General features: G+C 37.0%; 1 protein-coding gene across 1 annotated transcript in view; it reads right to left on the reverse strand.

Annotated features, from left to right (window-relative positions):
* Positions 1-3,201: 3,201 nt before the first annotated feature.
* The window catches only part of mtnr1aa (melatonin receptor 1A a), a 46,053-nt gene continuing 32,473 nt past the window's right edge, over positions 3,202-16,781 (reverse strand). Inside the window, exon 2 of the mRNA XM_065254558.1 lies at positions 3,202-5,284. Within this exon, the coding sequence (XP_065110630.1) occupies positions 4,416-5,284 (869 nt within the window). The 3' untranslated portion in view covers positions 3,202-4,415. The remainder of the gene's footprint in view (positions 5,285-16,781) is intronic.

The raw sequence follows: 16,781 nt of genomic DNA on the forward strand, positions 1-16,781 counted from the left end.
TGTGTCTGTGTGTGAAACTCTCATTACAAATCAACATGACTAACACTTAGTAACACCTTCCAATGCAGATAAGTCTGTTGTAGCTCTGACTCAATCATAAATTATTCTTAGGATGCAACAAACGAAATGTATTAGAATGTGTTATGCGTAAAACAAATGATCTCTGCTATATATATATATATATATATATATATATATATATATATATATATATATATATATATGTGTGATGGCAAGCTACAAGACAAAAACAATGCACATCCAGTTTGACTATAAACAGACATCTGGGGCTGGTTCCTTAGACACAAAAAAAACAAACTGGGTCAAATATTGCACAGGTGATTCTCCATTCGAAATCCTTTGCATTCTCTAAATAGTCTAAATCTGTGTCTGGAAAGCCAGACATTTTACTCATCTGCAAATCACCTCAAATTAAATGGACTATTTCTGGATCAGATCTGATATCATCCTACAGTATGAAAACAAAGATAGGCTAAACCCTGATCATTGTAAAACAGCCCATATATTTCATACACTGCAAATCAACACAGATGGATTGGCCGTTGAATTGCAACTTAAATCTCATGTTGGACAAGTCCGAAGTAAATCACAGTTTCGTCCTCACCACATGTAGGAATTACTTGTTTGGAGAGGGTAATAAAAGCTCTGAAGTACAGATTAGTGCATAATTCTGTTACATGGCAGTGTAAATCCTGACATTTTAATGTTGCACATTCGTTCTGTCGTGCAGTTGTTCAATAGGCCGGGTTGGATTAAACAGAGATGATCTTACCACACTATGTCATGTTACTCTTTCAGGGCGTTAGCGTTCAACTGGAACTGTTAGATAAGCTCCAGTCTATAATACTGTACTTTATTACAAGGGTTTAAGCATTGATGATGTCTAGACCTATTTTGCCCCAAATTCCAACAGCATTATGAAATACAGGAAGCATAATAATGATTGGTGTTTATAATTTCATTTAAGATTTAGTCATAAACATAATTTAAGGCCTACAATATTTTACCATAGTTATATAATATAATATTATATAATGATTTAATTATACCGTAACTATATACTGTATGGTTATGTTAATTTTCTAGTTGTATTTAACCAAAAATGAAGAGCAGTGTGTCAGATGTTAATTCAGGAAACACTTAAAATGATTCAGCAAAACGGTTTAGAAATTAGTCAGTGATTCATTTTTTAATCTTTTGAATAATTCATAATTATGGCTCAGTCCTAGGTAATAGAAACACGCAATGTCTGTCTATTTATGTTTTTCATTATATTATTTCTTAGCACTCAATCTTTTTCACAATTTAATTCAAATGGCAAGCTCGCAACTAGCCTTAACAGGCACTTTTACAAGGTGTTTGGACATAAATGTGTCCTTATAATTTAATTCACAGTAAACCAAAGCAGTCTCATTAGACATGCCGTGATGATTCTCTTGTTAATGTGACATCACACTGATAAACCAGCTCACATCCACGACTGACAGTCCTGAATAATCATACACCCTCAGCGAGTTGTACACGGTCCAATATCTCAATAGATAGACATATTGTCTCAGACTGTATTAACAGGAATCCGATCAATATGTACTGAAAGTACTTACCGTCTCTTTTGGTCAGTGAGTGTGGAGCAGTAGCTCATTTGCATTTAAAGGTACAGACCTGAACATGTAATAATAACTGATCTGTGTGGTATTTTGAGCTAAAGCTTTACATTCTGGGCATACCTCAGATTTATATTACAACTTGTAATAACGGGCATGATATTGGTCCTTTAAGAATACTAACTTTTCCCCATACAGATTACAGTAACAAGGTCGTAAATTTGTATTTTATAAAAATTCAAGCAGTCACACATGCTATAATGTTTGCAAACATGTTTAGTGTTATTGCTACATGCCACCACATCGCCATGCCGTCTCACTCCACATCTTTATTTTCTAAATTGTTTTCTATGAGTGTATATACCAGCGCCATCTATCCTTGGTGTTTTGCTGTGACTCTGTGCATGTCTGGTGTGCGATAACTGTCAGTCGTACTAATGCCACTGCACTTTTCTGTACACTTCCCAGTGTGCGACCCCCTTTTGCGACCTTTCGTTTCCCATAGATTGACCGTGTAGAACATTGTAAAATGTTAAAAGGTAAACAAAACGCAATTTCAATTTGTAATGTGACAATTGTGGGAGATATGCACAGCAACTATTTACATACTCAATCCAAACCACATTTTCACAAACAAAGGGAAGTTGAGATGTTTGAATAGAGTATAGTGGCACACAGCTATTCAATACCTTTTTCGCCCCCCAAGTGAACTTCTTTATTTTATTTCATCTGAAGTATATCAGGGCCTTTACAGTAAGGCAAGTTTTCGCTATGCCACTATGTCATGCCTACGTCCCTGCATTACTCTCCATGTTGAAAAGCTTCCTGTTGTAATTATCTTCTGTACTAAAAACAGTCCTGCAATGTTGAAAATGCCCATATATACAGTAAGTATTTGTGTAAAGACACAGCATGAGTTATTTTATTTTTTCATTTACAAAACATTTCTTCTTTCAATATTTTTAGTTTGCATATGATTTGTCATTAGATCCATGCATACAAATAATAGAGAGAAGTGAAAACAGATATTTCTAAAGTGACACAAAAAGCAAGAAGAGACAGAGCTAAAAAGAAAAGAAATTCCATACATTCAAATATATTGTGTAAAGGTTTATGGGAAAGCAGCAATGCAGGTGTATTGCTTCCTCAAATGCAAAATAACAGTGTTAACCGGATGAGGTCATTTCGAAGCAGTAAACCTCATACAGTACCAAGCTCTTTTGGTAGAATGTTGGTAAAGTTTTGGTCCAGGCATTGTAGAGAAATTTGTGACCAGGCATTGTAGAGAAATGCCGATGTTCATGGCATCATTTTGATAATGTCCTTTCTTCAGCGAATGCTCAACATTCTCAATACATGGTATATATGAAGAGTTTGGTTCCAAAACGCAATGAATCCATTTTGACTAATTCCGGTTAAAAACGTGTTTTCTATACCAAGAAAGTGACAAGATGAAAACCACTATTTTCTGTTACAAACTTTCACATAGCATCTTTAGGTTATAATAACATAAAAATATCAAATCCATAATTTGATTTTCAAAGATGTATTATAAAAACGGATTATTTTTTCTGCAAAATGCTATAAATCTATTGAATCAATATATAAATGTGAATTCATCAGTGCCATGTTATATTTATTAAGTTGACTAGTGGTATACACTGATTAAAAAAGAGACATTAATATCATTAATCAAAACACTTACTTTGTCATATTAAGAATACTGTCATTGCTGCTGTCATCCTCGGGACGTCGTCGCTGAACTTTTTTGACAGCGATCAGCTGTAAAATGTTTTGGTCCTGCTCGATTTTCGTTGACTATGAGTAAAATAATGTAAAGTTTTTCATAAGATCCCCTGGGGTCAAATGTGTTAGCATGACAGAAGCTTGATGCTGTCATGTGAAATCAAACAGCCGGCATTTTTCCTTCGCCTGAGTGCTTCTCACGTAAATTATTCAATTTTGATGGCTTAGGTTTTTTCCTAGCCACAGAAAACCACCACAGGTTGGTTAACTAGGATTCAGTGTGTATTTAACGCGCCGCCATTGTAGTTTACAATGCGTGGAATGGTGCGCTGTGATTTGTTGAGCGGATTTATTGCCTTCTGCAGAGAAGGAGGACTGGCGTTTATCGTGTTTTGGGAAAAAAGGGAGAAAAGATTACAGAATAACACAGCGGATATTGGATTTGGCGTAAAATTAAGAATTTACATTTTAATACTGACCTGATACAATATTGATTTTGGCAGTAACTCTTTTTTTTATCGCGTTTTGGAACCAATCTCTTCATATTTACATAAAGTGATTTATCACTTATACCCTCATATATGCATCTTTGTAGTAATTCATACAAAACTGTTACAGAAAGTCTTACATAGATTGGCTGTTATAATCACTGTAAACATTTAAATGTATACATATAAGTCCATTTGACCAACAATGATAAAACAAAGTGCTTTATAAAAGACATAATAACAACTTCCTGTTCATTTTGATTGTTTTGAGGCAACATGTCACAGTTTCAGGACAAGACACATATTTGGTAGTGTTATCAGATTTTTTAAGATTATTGTTTGCTTTGTTGCAAGCAAGGATTCATTTTGTTGTTGTTCTCTTCAGCTCATAAACAAATACACACATACATGCCTTCCTTGAAAACCTAGCCTTAGCTTTATTAGCTCTTTTTTTAGATGTTTCATGCTGTATAGTAGCAATGGTAAACCATCTTGGACCAGCAACAAACCATTTACCAGTTTAAGGTGGTCAAGCTGGTTTTTGGAACATGACTTTTCACACAGAGTCCACTTTGACCTGATTGTTGTTAGTCATGAGTGGAGAAGGTTTGCTTTTGAGTCTCTCTTGTGCCTCATTTGAACTGTCTTGAAAGAAGATCTTCGCAGTACATAGGGACACCACAATGCGCTTGTACTCGCGACGAAAGTTCTGGTTAAGCACTCCATAGACTATTGCATTGAGGCAACTGTTAAAGTATGCCATAAAATAACTTGCCACGAAGAGCCATTCGGGTATTAGAGGAACCACGTGCTCTGGAGAAATGGCTACCGCCAACCCAATGAAGTTTAACGGTGCCCAGCAGACAGCAAAGAGGACAAAAACCACAAACATTGTCACAAAGTTTCGTATATCGTGGGGCGTGAGCTTGGGACGATTGTCTGGCTTGACGCGTCTTCTCACCTGTATGACCAGAACCCAGATTCGCAGGTAACAGTAAGTAACGATCATGATGGGCAGGATAAAGTGGAAGAAGACGACAGCGATCGTATACGCCGAGCTAGCCGACTGCTCGAACGTACAGGAATAAACCCGTGGATCGTACTGTAGGGAGCCCACAAACAAGTTAGGCACTATAGCCAGCACTGTCAACACCCAGATCAAGAGCACGTAGCACACTGAATTTTTGTCGCTATAAAGCTTGTCATACTTGAGGCTGTGGCATATGTAGCAGTAGCGATTGATTGCAATGCCGGTGATGTTGAAAATGGAGCCGATTACACTGACGCCCATCAGGAAGCCACTGATCTGGCAGTGCATGTATCCCAGGTTCCAGCCCCGGTTAAATATGGAGGTGAGGACTAGAGGATATGGGTAGATGGCCACCACCAGGTCTGCCACAGCCAGACTGACCACAAAGATGTTACCTGAGAAAAACAAAGACAAAGATGAGTTACAGAGGATAAGACTCTATGAAATGTTGGCAAATAAACACTAAACACTAGAGATGTATGATCTATCTCAAGACTTACAAGTTGTTTAATCTTCCTGTTCTTATGAATTGCGTATAATTAAACACATTTGAAAAGTTGTCAATGCATATGCCAAATTCTACATTTTTTAAACCATTGTTGCTTGGGGTTGTGGTTAGATTTGGGGCTTGGGTTATGATGTCATTTTATGGATTGTTTTTTCCATTCATTGTCGCTTGGGGTTGGGGTTAGAGTTTGGGTTAGGACAGCGTTTCTCAAAGTGTGGGGCCCCACTGGTGGGGAATAGGAACATAATAAGTCGAGCGTGCCAAGGGGAAAAAAAATTGGTAATTTTTGTGCCCATCTCTACGAACTCTTTCAAATAAAAGTGCGACTATTTCATTGCTAAAAAACAGTGTTTTTAGTGTAATTGGTATAATACAATGTGTTCGCGTGGTTTATGGTTCAAAAACCATAAATGGTTCATTATTTTCCACATACCGTACTTTTTATAGCTCCAGATATCCTCAAACGCTTTGATTTTGTACTAAACACATCGATCTGAAAAGTGCTGTGTCCCTAATTGGACAGCTCTGTACGTTGTGATTTGCTGGAATACATCTGACATCAGCCAAAAATGTGACGCTCCTTACCATGTTTGAAAGATTTGCTCACAATGCAATGCTTACAGGCTGTGATTCAAAGCGGGACTAATTATGATAATAATCGTCATGTCCACGTCAACAGGCCCAGGAAGTAAACTGTTGCCTACAATCTGTGTGTTTGTTGTAGTCCAAGAAAAGAGATTTATGGTAACTGGGGTCATCATTTACCTTGGGGTTTGTACCTTTTGCATCATTAACATGTACTAATACACACTTACTGTCGGACCGTAGTTGCTCTTTAAGAGTAAACGCTTCACTGCCAATGACGAGTTTTTTTGTCAATCTCTATTTCCGCTATTGTTCCCCAGGTGGCGCTCTTACCCAACTTATAAAACCTTGAAGTAGTCCCTTAGGGCAAACATTTCAAACTCCGTGTATGTTTTGAGGATCGCTCTAAATCTGATCTCTATCAAAAGTCCTTCACAAAAATTAAATGATCTTTTTTGAAGAAACCTACCCATATCTGAGAGGTGATATAAAGAAGAACCAATGAAGGTAGGATGAAACTTTTTTCTTTTTGAAAGCAGAGGGTCTGTTCTTTCATTTGATATATTGTATGTTTATATATTTAAAAAATAACATTTCCTGCAAGGTATTTATTGGTTTTGTGAAAATCATAAAAATGCTGGCGCTGACTGGATTTTTTAATTTTTTTAAAAACACTGGCGGGGAGAGAGTTAATTCATTTATTTATTGACCATACAATCAAAACGACACATTTAAATATAAACTAACTTAAAACAACATCAGACAGTGAAGTAAATGTCACACTAAACCATAGCCTACAGGAATGAATTAACGTCAGAATGTTAATTGAAGCAGAACAAAAGCTTTAATGTGGAGAGGCGGTATAGGCGGTAGTGGGTATTAACAAGGGATAGGTTTGTGACACAGAATGAAAAGAAAATTGGATTTCTATTTCTACTTTCTACTCTGCGAAATGTTCTATATGCTTTGTCAAAACCAATAAACACTGAATTACAAAAAAAAAAAAAAAGATAAGAAAATTGGAGATTCGGCACCAGCAGAGAAAACCAAGGCAGACAGTGGACCTAACCAACCAGAAAGCCAGCCGAAAAGAAAGTATGATGACTTTCGTCAGAGACAAAATGCAAACACAGTTGCATTATTATTATTTACTTTTGAACAAAGTCTTATTTCATGCAAAATGATAATACATTTGTACGTTTATTTTCTCTATTGAAAGTGTTTCATGCTGTTATGCTTTAAAATATGATGTGAATAAATACATTTCAACAGTTAAACTTAAAGGTCCCGTTCTTTCTGTGTTCTTGAAGCTTTGATTGTGTTTACAGTGCGCAATATAACATGTGTTCATGTTTCACATGTTAAAAAACGCGGTATTTTTCACACAATTTACTTATCTGTATATCGCTGTTTTCACTGTCCTAAAAACGGGCTGATGTCTTCCTTGTTCTATGAAGTCCGTCCTTCAGAAATACGTAATGAGTTCCGATTGTGTAGTTTGTTTAGTGTGTTGTGATTCGATAACAGCTTAGCTTGCCGTTAGCTTAGCTGGCGACTGACGTATTCCTGTGTGGAGGTTAGTAAAAAAAAAAAACTGTTCTAGTGACGTAATTAAAGTAGGAAGTGGAGGGCTGTAGTCCAAACCGGCCGTTCTTTGTAGGCTTTGAAAGAGGAATTCTATAAAAAAAATATCGCCTGGCAGTGAACTTTGAGCTTTATCATTTTACAGGTATTATTTATGCTTTGGCCTGGCACACATAATACAGCCTGTTTAGTTGTTTTTGTGGATCAGTGCAAACAAGGATTGTTATAATAACCCAGCAGTTGGGTTAAAACAACCCAGCATTGGTTCAATTTTGACCTAGGGGTGCGTTCTGTCCAGTATTTACCCAGCATGGGTAAAAAATAACCCAGCCATTTTTAAACATGCATAACATGCAATCCAAACATACACCAACACATACAACAACATGCACTCTATAAAAAGTGTTTGTGTATGGAGAGTTTTTAATTAGTTCCTCCTTTCTTCGTGAGCAGGTTGGGTATGTGGATGGTTATGCATGGCCTATAGCTAATTGCTGCTCTAGGAAACAAACGCAAGTGGTTCTAATGAATGCACATTTCTAATTGCCGGCACGCATAAGGACTTGACTTTGTGTGAAAAGCTGAATAATTAACTAACATTGTAATCAAAAGGAAACCACTAAAGGCAGATGCAGATAAACTGCACTGTGGGGAGCCACCTTCTTCAATGGAGATTGAATTATTCTCTAAAATTGTACACAAAGGCAGCTCATTTAGATCTAATATACAGTATTACAAAAGCACTGAAAATGACTATGAATTATTTCACAAAAGGATTTAGTTCATATCCGCTTTGTTTCTACTAGACAGCAATGAGAGGAACAGGAAATCTAACGTTTACATGCATGCATTTATTTCCATGTTCGAAAATGGTTTGAGTCATTTGATCAAAAAATGCAAAAAAGTTAGTTTTAATACATCCTATTTAAAGTCAAATAAATCAGCCTTCTGATAAGTCAACGAGAAATGAACACAAACTTGTGTTGCTGTGTCAGCTGTCTTGCAGACCCCTCACTTTGTCAAAGCGAAGAACAGAAGCGCTAATTCGAGGACAGTGGTAGTCTGACTTGTCGATTAGCTTGCAATGGCCTGAAGCGAGGCTGTCAGTCACATTCCCTGATGACATAGGAGTACACACTCCAAACACACAAGCAATACCATCACCATTTGCACAAATATCACCCATGCTTTTCAGGAAAATAACCTTGGCTGTTCATAAATACCAGAGGTCATTTTTCTGAGGATCCTCCCCGAATACAGGGTGCCATTTAAAGGAATATTCCATTTTCTTAAAAGAAAAATCCAGATAATTTACTCACCACCATGTCATCCAAAATGTTGATGTCTTTCTTTGTTCAGTCGAGAAGAAATTATGTTTTTTGAGGAAAACATTGCAGGATTTTTCTCATTTTAATTGACTTTAATAGAGCCCAACATTTAATAATTAACTCAACACTTAACAGTTTTTTTCAACGGAGTTTCAAAGGACTATAAATGATCCCAAACGAGGCATAAGGGTCTTATCTAGCAAAACGGTTGTCATTTTTGACAATAAAAATAACAAATTTACACTTTTAAAGCACAACTTCTCGTCTAGATCCGGTCGTGATGCGCCAACGTGACCCCATGCAATGACGTCAAGAGGTCACAGAGGACGAACGCGAAACTCCGCCCCAGTGTTTACAAGTGTGTTGAGAACGAGGACCGTTCCTACGTTGTTGTATGTCAACTGATACTAATTAATGTCTTTGTGTCAGTTTATTGTTTACAATGGTCCGCAAATGTGCGTTTTATATATGTAACACGTGACCTCCCTACGTCACTACGTATTTACGTTAGGTCGCGCTGGACCGAATTTAGACGAGAAGTTGTGCTTTAAAAGTGTATATTTGTTATTTTTATTGTCAAAAATGACAATCGTTTCGCTAGATAAGACCCTTATGCCTTGTTTGAGATTGTTTAGAGAGAAACTGCAATTTTCAACGGCATTAATACTGTTATGTGTTGGGGTCCATTAAAATGAGAAAAATCCTAAAATGTTTTCCTCAAAAAAACATAATTTCTTCTCGACTGAACAAAGAAAGACATCAACATTTTGGATGACATGGTGGTGAGTAAATTATCTGGATTTTTTTTAAGAAAATGGAATATTCCTTTAATCTCCTGAGCTCCAGAGGAATCCATTCTTTCAACCATCAATTTATATTCCACATTTATAGAAATTGTTCACCAAAAAATGAATCCTTTTGGTAGCACTTTATTTTACAGTACGTGTACTAACCTTGTACATATATGATAAATATGTTGTACTTACCGACAAATGTGTGGTACTTATTTCTGAGTATCTATCTACATTGCAATTAAATGGAATCATTACTGTACCTACCAGTGGTACATACTTGGTAGTTATTATGTAACTCTAGATAAGTATGTATACTTATTGTCGAATTTTATTACCATAGATACTCAAAAGTATGTACCACACATTTGTCTGTAAGTACCTACAAAATATTTACCATATATTTACAATGTAAGTACACGTACTGTAAAATAAAGTGCTATCATTCTTTTGTTATGAATTACTCAACCTGAAGTTGTAGTCAGTAAACGAATGGCACCTTGTGGAGCACGAAATGTGGGTTAAATTCCCAGAGTACACATACTGACACACTAATAAAATGTGTGGCTTGAATGCACTGTAAGTCACTTTAGATAAAAGCATCTGCCAAATGCCTTAACTTAAATTTTTTTGCATAAACTACCCCTTGATGATCTACTAAACCTAGACCTTCCCATGAACACATTGAAACGTTCAGTAAACAAGTATGTTCAGCATAACCCATCAGAACCACTTGTCTTCAACTAGGAAGCTGAGATGGAGCGTTACAGGTTAAGTCCTGATGCGCACTGACAGCAGAGGTTGAACGGGTTGTCTCCATGACGACTTCTCCCGTGCACTCAGCTTGTTTATGACTAAGAGGGGAAGATGATGGAGGCTAGGCAGTCTTCATACTTGTGGATTGAAGGAGGAACTCGAAAATTTGTCCTTGACAAAGTCAAACTGTTAAGTCCCTAGGGAATGTACAGTAATGTCATCGGCTCTGCTTTGCTTTCGGTCTGTAAGTGTGTGGGTTATCAGACTGATTAAGGTGTCACTCAAACCAATATATTCAGCTTACAGGAAGTAAAAACCCTGGTTTATGGAAGAAATTCCTTTTTCTTTGTTTCTTTCCCTGAATTTATTCACAGACATGTTTAACATGGTGAGTTTATCATTTTAATTGACTTAAAGATATTCCATTCACATGTACGCATACTGAGCATTACATAATAGCTTTTTATCAGTATGTGTGTTTGAACCCATGACCTTTCCACTGCTAACTCAAAGCTCTACATGAACAAAGAAGCAAAAATTATTGCGTAGAAAGACAACATTTGTAAATGGTCATATATGTCATGTTATTTTGGAAAAAAGGAATGGAAAGTGATTAAAAGTGTCTGGGGGTGCAGTGCAGCATGAAATAATATACAGCTGTATGGACCTCTGTTGATTACATCACTACATGGGGCGTTCCTGTGTAAACAGCTACAGTATGTTGATTAAAATGTAAGTGATTTAGTGTCATCAATACTCATCTTGTTTGTCACTACTCAAGCGTGCCCTTCATAGACTGAAGTCCCCTGTGTCAATAAACATCATGCCAAGCTCTTCATCAGCCAGAGCTGTCATTATTCATGTCAAAATATGTGTCATGCCAAATAGTGATGCAGACGCTCCAATGAGGTTTATGATAAAAGAGACGCTCATGTTTGCCGGATACTTGCTTAAATCTCATGTGTAATCAGAGTTTACTGTTAAGTTATTGTCTTGCAAGTATTTTATAATAAATCCTTTCGACGCGTGTGCAGCAGGCACATATTTTGAAAAGACGCATGATGCCCATGCTTCACATGACACTCGAAACACATATTTTAAAATCGTGCCCATCGGAAGACAAGTCACCGGCCGCCATTGCTTACTAAAAACTCTGCCATTTAAAAGTCATAAGAATTTCTGAAAGAAATTTGTACAGGTTTCCCACACCTTAGTTAACTTTAAATTCAAGGACCTTTCAAGGACTTTCCAGGTCCAATACCCTCAAATTCAAGGACTTAATGTGGGAACACATTTCAAGTGAGAGCAAGGTTACATTGTGTTACCTTTAAAGATACATTGTTACAGTTCCCTTTCGAGGGAACGCGCGCTGCGTCACTGCGGTGACACTTTGCGGAAGCCTCCAAGGGTAAGTGCATCTGAATGTGTATATCAAATTCAACAATAGTGAGACAATGACAGGGTGACGCAGGAGCCAGGAAGTATATCGCTATCTGAAATATTGCCAAAGACTGCGTTACAGGGATGAAGGAAGTATGGCAAGGGAGACGCAGCGTCTGGTTCCCTTCTCGCGGAACAACAGTTAGATACGTAAACGGAGACGTTTTAATGTGTCAAACATAACTATGCAAAAAAGCATTTTGGTATGAATCAACATTCACATACAGAAGATATAAGCATTTAAAGTGAAAAGTTTAGCACGTGTGCTTAAAAAGTCTAGAATTTTTATGATATTATCCTACACTACACAGGGAATAATATGGATTTTTTTTTCAGAAAGCTTCTTGCATAAAAAAGTTCAAGCACCTTCAATGACCTGTATCCATGTATGTATATTTTCAAAAACTTCACAGGGCCTTGAATTCCCCCCCCCAGATTCACAAACTTTCAAGGATTCTGTTTGATACCCTGTTTGTATTTTCTAAACCAATTATGAAAATGTACAGAAAGTGCCACAAATAAATTTTTGCATGGCTTAGTGGGTGACAGTGTTGCTTTCTAGCATTAAAAGTTAATGTTCGAGTCTGGCTGAACCAGTAGGTCTTTTTGTTTGGAGGTTGCAAGTTCCCTCTGTGTCAGCATGGGTTTTCTCTGGTTTCCCCCAAAATCCAAAGACATGAAGATTATGTGAGCCCAATAGAGCTTGAAAATGAAAAGATTTAGTTATATCACTAAATCGCCTTTAGTATAGGTGTGTAAATGTGTGTTTAGGGACTGGCTTCAGGCTTCAGCCCACTTGTGACCTTGCAGAGGATACGTGGGTTTGGAGAAATATGGATGATGGATGGAAATGACTATTTCTATAACAAAACGCTGTTCAAATCCTCACACATTCTGTTTAGCAAAGAATCATTTGCTGCAGTGACAGCTGGGCAGCTCTTATGTATTATGTGTTACCTGAACGCATATAAAACATAAATACATTTTTGCAATATTTGTTTATTTTATGTCTGTCTGCGATATGTAAAACTACTTTTGCAAAGTTTCCTGATTAATTTAAATGCTGTTGGAACACTTCCTAACTCCAGCCTGCCACATCCTTCAGAATATTAAAAATAAAGTAAAAAGACGTACTTGACAGGAACATGTTAAAAGGTAGCTCAATACCAAAAGACTTTTATTTTCCTTTGTCTCTCACTTTTCTAGTAAGTATTGTCTCTAAAATGTGTTAAACCTTTGTAACTTAGCCCATCTTATATTACTGCCTCTCTAAAAATAAATAACTTTATAGTTATCCTCACAGTTGTAAGGTGTATTTAAAAGTAACAGTCTAACCAACTTCTGGAAACAACGCAATCTTGGACTCATGCGATTCACAAGAGCGTTTAGCGCAGTGTTGCCATAGGTATGTTGCACAGTGACTCTCATAAATTGCGTGAGTGCAAGATGGTGTTGTTACCAGAAGCTAGTTTGATATTTTTCTGACAAAATTGCATCGATTGCTAGGGGTGTAACAATACACTGCATCGCTGCCACACATATAAAAACTATTTGAGGTACCTCAGCAAGGGTTGTAGCAGCGAAAACACAGCAAAAGAGACAAAACATGAGAGTGTGCATGCAAAACGCAATGTCCTTTCTCCTAAATATCAGTTGATATCTTTCAAAAGACCACTGCAGCACTTGTTTGACTTTAAGAGGCTGTTTACACTTGGCATTAACATGCGTTTTCGTCGATCGGATCACAAGCGGACGACGTTAATGCCAGGTGTAAACGGTGTTCAAAACGTTTTGAGCTCGTCCAGTTTCGACCACTTTCAACCACATCCAGAGGTAGTCAAAACCACTTTCGATCGGATCGCTTTGGAGTTGCGGAACGCATATGTGGTTGAATGTGTTCGAACAGCCACACCCGACGCCCTCTCTCCGCCCATGTATCTAATCTGAGGTAATAAACACAAGTTTTATGTCTTTTTTTGACTTCTGCCGTGAACGGTGAACAGCGCTATTTTTAGCCTTTCATTGATAAAACTAAAGCGGAGGATCTCCGTAGTTTCATTTTGAAAGCGTGAAAGTTGCGCAATCCTATTTCATCAATTGTGCTGAAAATTCAGAGAAAGCTCTCATAATATAAGTTTGCGTCCATATAAACTCATAATTACTCCCGCTCGCGTTTGAATGACAGCAGAGAGACTCGCCCACCATCTCACAGACCACCCCCTCACAGTATTCAGGACAGAAGCGGTCGAAATTCGACGAAAGAGACGGATTTAAATACCAGGTGTAAACGTAATTTGTCTCTCTCGTCCACTTGTGATCCGAATGATGAAAACACATCTTAATACCAAGTGTAAACAGCCCCTTAGATCTGAAGTTGTGAGACAGATCAAATGCTTACGTTTAACAGCCTTATTTTTTATATTAATTCAATTTCATATTTTTTTCTAAAACTACCTCAGTGATTGTCACGATTGCACATTTTGGCACAAAATACTGAAAGACTTTGATTGTGGCCATCATAAGCTTGATTTTATGTGACATTTCACCTTTCATTATTAATTTTCCTTTATTTAAAAAAGTGTATTTTTGTTTGTTTGTTATTAAAAATGTTCCAATTGGGACAGAGATTGTGCCACTTTCAAAGAGTTTAATTAAATGTTCATGTTATATATTTTGGTTGCATTTGTAAGTAAAAATGTAACTTCTAAAGGGGCCGTTCACATAGCGCATCTTTTGCCCACTCATAATGGGAGCGACGAGACGCGGCATATTTTCCAGGCACGTCCACACCACATCGAGAAAACATCTCAACTTTTCAAAATGCTGCAAGCGCACTGCAGGTCATGTGACAAGAACCTACGTGCCTAGCGTTTCCATGCGTTTTTAGGATCGACATTATCATAAAATTATCGATAAATTAATCAAACCGTTATCGCACCAAAGAAGTGTTCAATGAATCTGAAAAATGGCACCGCTGGCGGAGAAAAAACGATATTGTATCGCATCGTAATGAACTGTTGTATTGCACTCTTATCGGTTACCCGCAGAATACCTTTATTAACCCCTTGGAGCCGTGTGGATTACCTCTGTGAAGGATAAATGCACTTTTAGCGAGTCCAAAGTTGTTTCCCTGTTTTCTAAGAGCAAGGACACTGAAATAACTCCAAATGTGTTCGTCTGAAAGATGATGGACATGTGTTTCTCGGATTGCTTGAGGGTTAATAAATCATGTGGTAATTTTTATATTTGTCTGGAGTATCCCTTTAAGGATTCACATTAGCATGTGCATAACATCTCTTCAGGGTCTTTCATCTGGTATGGAAATGCAAAGGTCAAGGTTGCTTCATGCAAAAACACCTGCCATGAGATACAAGTATGACCAATATCATTACATGTTGCCTCAATCAGACAGAAATGCCTAGTGTCAGAGCTCAGATTATATGGGATGAGTTCAACTGGTCAACAGGTTACCATATTGACAAGGTCAAAATGTACAACAGTGTTGCCATTATGCCCCTCTTAAGATAATATATGTTAATGTATGATAAACCCCTCACAGATATGAATACATTTCAATATGTCAATGCACGTCATTTTACAGATGCATCAACAGAGGTAGACAGAGCTGTAATTGCGCGCATACAGAACATTTCGTTTGGGAACGATTAAAATAAAAATGTTTTTGTATATAAATACAACACTATACCATTAAACTGTCACGTATACATTTAAACAAAGTAATTGCTCAAATTCACAGGGCTTGGGACAGAAGGCCAGAGGAAACCCCATACAGCAAAAGTCTCTGAATGTAAACAATGTTCTAGTTCATTTCAATGAGCACTTGACAACATAATTAGCAAATTGATGAAGTGAAAAGCTTTTCTAATGAAGACAGAGAACCTCAGACGTGCCAGCATGACCAAACTGATTTCGCTTTCAATTAGCAAAGATGCCTATACATGGTCTTTGTGTTACAACCTTGAAATCCCTTAAAATTCCCTGCATCATGTGTGCACATACAGAATTCTTAACACTTCATTGGTTAACATTTACAGCACAGCAAACATCCTTTTGTCAAATAAAAATGGCAATGATGCATTAAATGGAAAATAACCAATGAGTAGCTATTCAGAATGGCTCCAATTACAGTCAATAATTTAAAAATCTCAACATTTTCAGTTAATTATGGACCAATTACTCTTCCCTTTTCTCTGTACACACAGTTATCTACCAGATCAAGTCAGCAAATGTAGGGAATTTTAAACATAGTACACAAAGGCAAGTTTTTCTCTAAAGATACAATATTTACAATAATCACACCATTGTAGCGTGTGTAAAGATAATATAACATTTCATGTAAAAGAGTAAATACAATGTGATGTGTGCCAAGAAATTCTTACCAATCTAGAACATCCTATATCTTTATATTTGTATTTGTTAGGGGTGTAACGATTCACTCGTGTCACACTGTGATATGTATCATACCGTGAGCTCAGCATTGTAATTCATACAGTATTATATCACAGTATTATAGGCCAAAATAATGAAGAGTTTTTATTACTATTATTTCTAACTAAATGCGATATGGTGATTTAAAACTTCCATTTTAAACAGGCGCACTTCACACGAGCAATGCAACCAATTACATCTCTAATCGCAAAGCTAATCACAAAGCTTGTAAAAGTTACTATTCCAAATTCCCCTTGCATGTTTTTCTTGTGCATCACATACGCATTTGAGTGTCCGTGTTTACCACAGTATGCACGATGTAAACCTGTTCATCATATAGAGCCCTGAATAACTGGGTTTCCATCCAAACATGAAGCAAATCTTTTCAAAATTTGCAGAAAAAGAGAATCAAACAAATGCGAATTAGGTGCGTATCCAAGTTTAAGCAAAA

The sequence above is a fragment of the Paramisgurnus dabryanus genome, chromosome 4 (assembly GCF_030506205.2).
Source record: "Paramisgurnus dabryanus chromosome 4, PD_genome_1.1, whole genome shotgun sequence".
In the NCBI taxonomy this organism is placed as follows: Eukaryota; Metazoa; Chordata; class Actinopteri; order Cypriniformes; family Cobitidae; genus Paramisgurnus; species Paramisgurnus dabryanus.